The 9,199-nt window shown below is 58.5% G+C and overlaps 1 protein-coding gene across 1 annotated transcript; it reads left to right on the plus strand.

Annotated features, from left to right (window-relative positions):
- Positions 1-2,107: 2,107 nt before the first annotated feature.
- PLPP5 (phospholipid phosphatase 5) lies at positions 2,108-8,246 on the plus strand (the record flags this gene model as incomplete). The annotated part of the gene is given in 8 exon segments (XM_080360247.1): positions 2,108-2,170; positions 4,928-4,987; positions 6,695-6,785; positions 6,950-7,013; positions 7,278-7,293; positions 7,297-7,399; positions 7,636-7,806; positions 8,092-8,246. Coding segments are annotated over 8 exon segments (723 nt in total).
- Positions 8,247-9,199: the final 953 nt, after the last annotated feature.

The following is a 9,199-nucleotide window of genomic DNA, read 5'->3' on the forward strand; positions in this document are numbered from 1 at the left end:
TTGAAGGAGAAGGCGAGGCGCTGCCTGTTCCTCAGCTGGAAGCTGTACAGCAGGATGGTCTCTTGCACACAGTCCTCCAGCACGTGTGGGGGGAAGGAGGTGGCTCGCGACAGCCACTTGTAGTTGAGCGGATGGACCTTGGCGTCGCCTGCAAGGAGGAGGAACACGGGCGGTGCCACAGCAGCCGCGTTTCCCGTGACGTTCGGAACCAAAGGCCGGAGCAAAGGGCGCTCGCACAAAGAGCTTTTGGGGAGCGCGTTGTCTGGGCAGCTCCAGCCACCTCCGGCCTTTGGAGGCAACTCTGCTCCTGCCAGCGCTTCCCAAAGAGCAGAGAGCGGCACCAGCCCCGACAGGGAGGGGAGAGGGGAGGGAGCCGCTGCCGTCTCACCAGGGAGAACCACTGTGGGGAACACGAGCTCCGGCAGCAGCGAGTTGTCCATCTCCAGGCGGAAGACGGGTCTGCGAACCACATACACCTCGTCTGCGCCGTGGAACTGCTCGTGGACCATGGCGAAGGTGCCGAGTCCCGGGAGCAGGACACCCTGTCCAGGAACAAGACAGAAAGGCTGACGGGGACTGCAGAGCTGGGGAAAGGCAAAGCTTGGGCAAAGCTCGTGTTCCCCATCTCTTCTCTTGCCCTCCCAAAGGCTCTGCGGGGTAAGGGGACCAAGGCGCTGCCCACCTTGTCCAGCTTCAGCTGTCCCAGGATGTACGCAGACACAGCATCCCAGATGGCCACAACCTCTGCAAGGCGAGGGCAGGAGGCGTCAGGCTCCAGGCCAGCCAGCTCAGCGCCTCTCAGCGTGCTGCTCACCCGGGGGACACACGCAGGACCCTTTTCACCCCAGAGCCAGATCCCCAATGCCCTGTTCAGCCGCCCCACAGCCCAGCAGCCGCAGCTTCTGCCAGTGCCCGTGCTGCTGTGTCCCTCTGGGAAGGAGCTCCCAAAACCCTCACCCGTGGGAGAGAGCTGCAGCAGCCTGGGGAACAAGCATCTCAGCTCCAGGCTGACAGCCACGGGGCAGCAGCCCTCCATGGCGCCTGCCGCTCGCCCTCCGCTCAGTGCAAGGGATGCTCTGTGCCGCCCCGCGCGCCAAACCGCTCTGCAATGTGCCCCTGCTGCTCTGCCTGCCAGCAAGAGCCCTGTCTGTCTGTCAGGAAGGTCCTGTCTGTCTGTCAGGAAGGTCCTGCCAGTCAGACAGAGCCCTGTCTGTCAGTCAGGAAGGTCCTGTCTGTCAGTCAGGAAGGTCCTGTCACTCAACAAGGGTGCTGTCACTCAGGAAGGCTCCTGCCCGTCACAAGAGTCCCCAGCGCAGCCCCGCTGCCCCGACCCCGCTCCTGGCCGTGCAGCAGCTCCGAAGGCAGCAGTGCAGCCCCTGAGCAGCGCCCAGCAGCACCCAGAGCTCGCTGCCAAGTGCCGGCACCGCCGCAGCGCTGGGGAGACCTCCCTGTGATGTGGAGTCCCTTGTGACACCAGCCCGCGTCATTGCAGGCTGCATTGTGACAGCAGCAGGAGACGGCGCAGCTGGGCACAGACGTGTCCCCTCTGGAGCCGGGAAACACTCATCCCCTTTCTCGCCAGCCCTTCTGCAGAGATCCCGTCTGGCCCTGCTCCCGCGTGTCTCTGCTGCTCCCAGCGTGTTGGGGCGTTGGGTTCGGGCTCTGCTGTGTGGGGCAGGTGGCAGACGCGGGACTGCGGGTCTGTGGGGGCAGGACCCTCCAGCGCCGTCTCTGCTGCTCGTGGCTGGGACGCAGCTCATGTTCTCCTGGCAGCCCAGCTGGTCCAGCCCGCGCTGCAGCTGCTGCTGAGCTCTTCCTGCGCACCAGGGCTGCTCTGGCACACACGGCCCTGCCGCCAGGGAGCTGGGGACGCGCTGCTGGGGAACTGGAGCCCATGGATCCCACGAGCCACGGGCGCTGCTCCTGCTGCCATCGGCTCCGCTCAGTGAATTGTTTCCAGCCCCTTCTGATAGAGGGAGCTCACTAATAACACTGAGGGTGCCCAGTTTAGAGCTGTATGTAACCAATGATGCCGAGAGAAACAGAACCTCATCGGATGCCGAGATAAGAAGTTTAACAGCACCAGCTGTGAACTTGAGCAGACGAGATGACGGAGATTTACAGCAAAGGGGGCGCCAGTGGTTTCAATCGACTTGCAGCTTGGGCTCCAGTCAATTCAACGTAATGAGCCAAAGGTAAAATGTCCCTGTGCCGAAGCTGAAGGAGCTTCATCCACAGACCCCACAGACCCCTCCTCAAGGGCAGAGGAGGGAAATAAGAAGCAGGAAAGGGTATGAACATGTACAGGTGTTCCTGGGGTCACTATGAATGTGTAACACCTGTCTGTGTTTAAACACACCTCACACTGTTAGAAGTTGCGCATGAATGGTGGAACGATCCCCCTTGCGCCCGACGTCAAATAAACATTCCTGCTTTATAACCGTGCGAGTTGTCACGTTTTATGACTTTACAGGTTGTAAAGTTGTTTCTGCGCGTCACCCCAGTGCAGCTCGCCCAGCTCTCAGCCTGTCCAGGTCTCTGATGGCAGCACAGCCTCCAGTGTCACCACTGCTCCAGCTCGGTGTCACCAGCAAACTTGCTGACAGTCACTCTATTCCCTCGTCTAAATCGTTAATGAATATATTGAATAATACTGGCCCCAGCACTGCCCCCTGAGGCACTGCACTAGATATTGGCCTCCAACTGGACTCCGCACCATTGACCACCACTCTCTGGCTTCTCTCCTAAAGCCAGTTTGTAACCCACCTCACTACTCTATTGTCTAGACCACCCCTCCTCAACTCAGCTGTGAGGATGCTGTGGAGACTGTGTCAAAGACTTTACTGAAGTCAAGGTGACCACATCCACCGCTCTGCCATCATCCATCCACCTTGTTACATTCTCATAAAAGGCTATGAGGTTGGTCAAGCATGACCTACCCTTGGTGAAGCCATGCTGACTGCCCCTAATGACCCTCTTATCCCTGATATGCCTTGAGATGGCACCAAGGAGAAGCTGTTCCATCAGTTTCCCAGGGATGGAGGTGCGGCTGACCGGTCTATAATTACCTGGGTCCTCCTTCTTGCCCTTTTTAAAGACTGCAGTGACATTTGCTTTCCTCCAGTCCTCAGGCACCTCTCCCATTTCCCAAGACTTGGCAAAGATGATGGAGAGCGGTCCAGCAATGGCCTCAGCCAGCTCCCTCAGCACCCACGGGTGCATCCCGTCCGGACCTGTGGATTTATGGATGTCCAGACTACTTAATTGCTCCTTAACCCAGTCCTCATCAACTAAAGCAAGCTCCTCCATTGACCTGGCTTCATTGGGGTCTCAGGGGTACAGGGCTCCCCAGGACAGCCTCGCAGAGTGGACAGAGACCAAGAAGGCATTCAGTAATTCTGCCTTCTCTGTATCTTCCGCCACCAGGGCACCCACCCCATTCCTCAGTGGGCCTACATTGCCTCTGGTATTAGTTTTATCCGCTATGTATTTGAAAAAGTTCTTTTTGCTGTCCTTGACCCCTCTCTCCAGCTGTAATTCTAAGGAGGCCTTGGCTATCCTAGCTGCCTTCCTACATCCTCTAACAGCAGCCTTATATTCCTCCCAAGTGGCCAGCCCCTGCTTCCATGACCTGTAAACTCTCCTCTTCTGCTTGAGCGTTCCCAACAGATCCCTATTCAACCACGCAAGTCTCCTGGCTCCCTTCCTTGACTTCCTACGTGTGGGGATGCTCTGATCCTGAGCGTGGAAGAAGCAATCTCTGAATGCAATCCAGCTCTCTTGGGCCCCTTTTCCTTCAAGCAGTTCTTGCCCATGGGATTTCCCCCAGCAGTTGGTTGAAAAGGCCAAAGTTGCCCTGCTAAAGTCCAGGGTTGCAATTCTACTTGCTATTCTGTTCCTGCCACACAAGATGCTGAACTCCACCATCTCGTGGTCACTGCAGCCTAGCCAGCCCTCAACCTTTACTGCTTCGACCAGACCCTCCTTGTTAGTGAGGATGAGATCCAGCAGTGCTCCTCTCCTGGTCGGCTCCTCCACCATCTGCATGAGGAAGTTCTCATCAGTGCACTGGAGGAACCTCCTGGCCTGTGGCTGGCTGGCTGAATGGTCCTTCCAGCAAACATCAGGGAAGTTAAAATCACCCACAACAAACAGGGCCTGTGACTGCGAGGCCACTCTCAGCTGCCCATAGAAAGCCTCATCAACTTCCTCAGCCTGATCTGGTGGCCTGTAATAGACACCTACAACAGTGTCACCCCTGCCAGCCTGCCTGACCCATACACTCTTAACTCGCTCCTCATCTGCTCCTGGGCAGAATTTCGTACACTGTAGTTGCTCTCTCACATAGAGAGCAACTCCACCACCACACCTGGCTGGCCTGTCTTTCCTGAAAAGGGCGTAGCCATCCATGACCACATTCCAGTCATGTGAACTGTCCCACCATGTTTCTGAAATTGCCACCAGATCATCATCTCCCGACCGAACACAGGATTCTAACTCCTCCTGCTTATTCCCCATGCTGCACGCATTGGTGTACAGGCATTTCAGGGAGCGAGCAGAGCACACCAATTTCTCCCTAGGGGCACAGGAAGCGACCTGGTCCTCATCAGTTTTAGAAGGCTGCCCCACTGGGACAAGCCCAGCTACAACCCCATCCCCCTTCGAGCCTAGTTTAAAGCTCTCCAAATGAGCCCAGCTAATTCCTGTCCCAGCCTCCTTTTGCCCCTGGGAGATAAACCTTCCCCGCGTAACACTGTCCGGACTGGAGTCTTATAAAACCAACCATTATCAAAAAATCCAAAGCCCTGCCTGTAGCACCACTCTTGGAGCCAACCATTTAGAGACTGAATTTTCCTATTCCATCCCACATCATCACTTGAAGATGGAAGGAGTGAAGAGAACTGTGATACTGTGATACTGTGAGGAGATGTGGCTTTACAGGAACCCGTACGTGGAAGCGGATCGCGTGCCCACCGTGCCCATGTTTGTAAGTTCAGCCATTTCTTTCACTTCCTTGTTGGTTTTCTTTAATTATAAACCGTTGCTGTGAAGCTACCGGCAAAGAGACCGCGCAGGACGGCAGGTTGGAGGCGGCACAGGAGCCCCTGCTCCAGCCTTTCCCAGCAGCGCAGCCCAGCTTAAAACGTGGGGAGAACAGCAGAATAGCAGCAAACGAACAGCTGCGGTTCTCAGTGCCGCTGCAAGCGCCACCCGCTGTCGCAAATAAGGCAACTTGTACAGTCGTTTTGTCTTTGGAGTTTTAACTAAGTTTGTAAAAACTAGTGAGGGCTTTTCACGGTTCACCATCAGTCTCTCACTCGGATGAGCAGAACCGCGGGTCTCCCTGTTTTGCTTGCAAGCCGCTATTTTTGGCAAAGTTAAATTATAATTTTATCATGAAAATATTTTCCCTGGGTCTCCAGTGAAAAGGGTCGAATATAAAACAGGAAAGCGTTGGATCTGAGGAGGGAGCAGAGCGCAGGGCGGGTGCTGCGTCCCGCTGGCGCTGTCGGGGCGGGCGCTGCGTCCCGCTGGCGCTGTCAGGGCAGGCGCTGCGTCCCGCTGGCGCTGTCGGGGCGGGCGCGGGGGCTCCGGGCCGCTGGCTCAGCAGCCACGCTTGGGGCTTTCTGCAAGGGGCGAGCGCTGAATGCTCAGGGACAAAACCTCATTTCAGCCTTGATTTGGGGTGTAAAGCCTGGGGTGTGCCGAACAGAGGCGTCGGGTGTCCCGGGGCAACGTCCCCGAGATGTTGTGAATAAGCGGTTTTCTCTGCGTCAGCCATTCCTGTGGTTTCTGCTGATCGGCTGAAAAAGGTTATTAGGAAGGCGCTGGAGAGAGACTCGAACTCTCGTGGGTTACTCTGAGCAGTATTTATTGTAGAAGATTCGCAGGAACAGCAGGGTTGGATCACCTCCTCAGAGAGTGACAATCATACAGCCATACAGCTAGTCATTATATAGGGTTCTAACAGGTATTATGCAACTAAGCAAAATTTATCACTGTCTATCACTGTCAATGTCTTCAGGTTCCTTCCGTCCCAGTGGTCTGCAGGTTTCACTTCTTTCTTCGTGTTCCACTTGGCAAGTACCGAACGAAAAGTCCTTGGGTTGCATGGCTAGCTTGGAAGTTCTACTTGTCTCATTTGTCATCCATAGTTCATCAGCCTAGTACAGAAATCAGCGAACCTAAGAATAGCATTTATCAATGTCTAAGGGTACAAAGCAAGCATAAGGTAACCACGCTTGTGGTTCTGGGCAAGGGCTACACAGGGGACAAGCTGAGGCTTGCAGCTTTAGCAGCACAGCTTATAACACTGATACAGGCCTAAAATCCAAATTTCCTATTTTCCTACAACACCGGCGGCAGCGCTGCCGGCAGAGCTGATCCCCGCACACGCAGCAGCGCCGGGACAGGGCGGGAGGGCGCCCCGGGGCGCTGCTTGAGGGCTGGGGGTTGCTGGGCGTTGGGAAGGGAAGGCGCTGGTGTGTGCACCCACCGGGTAGAGCGGGAAGAACAGGAGCCGAGAGGAGCCCTTTAGTGCCCTGCCTGCTGCGTTTGGCTTCCTCGTGCTCGGGCGGAGGCAGCACCCGGCTGCTGCGCGTGGGGCAGGGGAGCGCGTGCCCTCTGCCCCGCGTTCTGCTGGGAGCGCCCGCAGCTGCCTCGCTCACACCTGACACGTGCTCCTTTCCGGCAGCTCATCTCGTTCCTGTCGCCCCTGCTGCTCATCGTCCTGGCGAGGGTGCTGATGGGCGCCGGCCAAGAGGACACGCGGGAAGGCTGCCGGGGTGAGCCCGGACCCGCCGCGGGCCGGGGGCCTGCACACGAGCCCTTTGCTCGTGCTGGCGGCGCCCGAGCCGAGCTGTGCAGCTCCAGCGCTTGGGGCGCCGGCCGCGGCCGGGGCTGCGCGTGGCGGTGGGGACGGCGCTGTGACCCCTCTGCTCTCTCCCAGCTGCCAGCCTGGCTCTCGCCCTCAACGGGGTTTTTACCAATGCCCTGAAACTTGTTGTGGGGAGGTGAGGACCCGGCCGGTGTGCGGGGGGCGGCGCGGGGACGGCGCTGCAGCTGCACCAGCAGGAGCTGGAGTTGGTCATAGCCTGCAAAAAATGCGTTTTTTCTAGCTGTAAAACCAAATAAATATGAGACCAAACGCTGCCGGGGACCTGCGGCCTCCGGGCGTGGGGTGGGTGGGTTCATTCAGGCCTGTGCTGGGGATGGTGTCGAGGTCTCCGGCGCTGAGCGCAGGCTGCGCCATGCGGTGCGTTTGTGCTCTGCCCCAGGCTGCGCCCACACTTCTAACGCTGCTTCCCCGACGGCCGAGCCAACGCGGAGCTGGCGTGCACAGGCGACCCCGGCACAATGACCGAGGGACGCAAGAGCTTCCCCAGCGGACACGCTTCGTGTAAATTTTCCACGTCCCCATCCCACCGCAGCCCCGGCAGCCCCACGGGAGCAGCAGCCGTGCGCAGGGCAGCTCACGTTTGCTTCCATGCACTCCACAACTTCGGCTGTTGCACGTTCCTTGGGCTGCCTGGGGCCTCAGCTTTCCCTGCACAGAGCGACAGGGTGACAAACGTGTCCTGCGGCTCCGGGAGCAGCGGGAGCTGTTTCTGATGCCACCACGCGCTTCTCTTGCAGTCGCCTTCGCTGGTCTCGCCTTCTCCGCGTTCTGCGTGGCCGGGAAGCTGCGCTGCTTCGCGCCCGGCCGGGGCTGCAGGGCCCTGCGCCTCTGCGCCTTCCTCCTCCCGCTCTTCCTCGCCGCCCTCATCGCCGCGTCCCGCACCTGCGACTACAAACACCACTGGCAAGGTGGGTCAGATCTGCCTGGGGACCCGCTCGGGGACGCTCTGGGCACAGAGGGTCCGGAGTTGGGAGCCTGGGACGGCCGCGTGGGGCTGGGGATTACCCTCCAGCTGTGATTGTTCTGCGGGTGCCGATGCCTTTCTCCCTGTTTTGGAAATAGATGCCAAGCTCAGTTGTACCACCAAGGGCCGAGTGGCCGGCGCAGCTCGGCTCGGGGCAGCCGACAGGCGGAGGATTCACTGCCCAGGGCTGTGGGGTGAACCGGAGGGTTAACTCTGCTCTTGCCCGCAGATGTGGTGGTTGGCTCAGGGATGGGCTTGGCGCTCGCCTACCTGTGCTGCCAGCAGTATTACCCTCCCCTGACCGCGGCCGCGTGCCACCAGCCGCTCCTGTCCACATCCCAGCAGGAGAAGCCCGCGGCCACCAGCTTTCCCCTGCACATCTAGCGCGGCGGCCCCTCCTGCTGCTCGGGGCCGTTGTGCGGGCGGGGGCTCGATGAGGACGACCCCGCGCAGCCGTTCCCTGCCCCGCTGCTGCTGCTCCGTAACCGAACGGTGCGGGCGGAGCGAGGGGGCGCTGGGTGTGCAGTGCTGGAGCAGCAGCGGGGAGAACGGGACAGCCCGGTGCGTCCCGCCGGGCGCTCTGGTGTCGCCAGCCGCCGCCCCTGGAGCCAGCCGAGCTGTCCCTGCCGGGGAGCGAACGGCGGAACGAAGCGCAGGACCCGCTCCTGGGCCAGGATTAAGTCCATCTTTTCAATCAGTGATGAGCTAATTTGGAGTAACAGGCGCGAGGTTGCAGCCTATAACCACGGATTAAGAGGAAAGATGAAGGTAACGTGATTGTAATTTGTATTATTGTGCTAGTTCTGATTTTTTCTAATTTGCCAAATAAAGGAGTTTCACTTTTCTAAGGAGCTGTGGCAGCGGAGGCTTCACTTCACAGGCCGGGTTTATTGCTGGATAAACCATTGCCCTGTGTCCGGGGGTCTCGGGTGGGTGTTGGTTTTGTACCGCTTGCCCTGCGGCTCTGAGGCGGTTGTACAGAGGTGACAAGCAGCAGAACGGGGTGTCCGGCAGCACCGCGGGGGCCGCTGTCCCTGCAGGGTGCGCTCCCGGCACCGGGGGGCAGCCATGGAAACGCCGCCTGGCATCGTCGGTTCGGGCCACATAGCCCCCCGGTGACCCTGGTGGCTTCATCTCCCCTGGAAATGGGAAGGATTCAACCCCTTCCCCTCCCGCTCCCCCAAACACGGACACGCCACAGTCATCTACTTATTTATTTTGGCTTTTACTGGAAAAGACATTAAATAACACTTAAAATGTATTTAACTCTTCCTTTTTTTTACAAAGTGCTCAACTTAAAAAGCTGATCATGAGAGTGTCCCACGTTAAGACTTGTT

This window comes from Nesoenas mayeri (assembly GCF_963082525.1).
Source record: "Nesoenas mayeri genome assembly, chromosome: 27".
In the NCBI taxonomy this organism is placed as follows: domain Eukaryota; kingdom Metazoa; phylum Chordata; class Aves; order Columbiformes; family Columbidae; genus Nesoenas; species Nesoenas mayeri.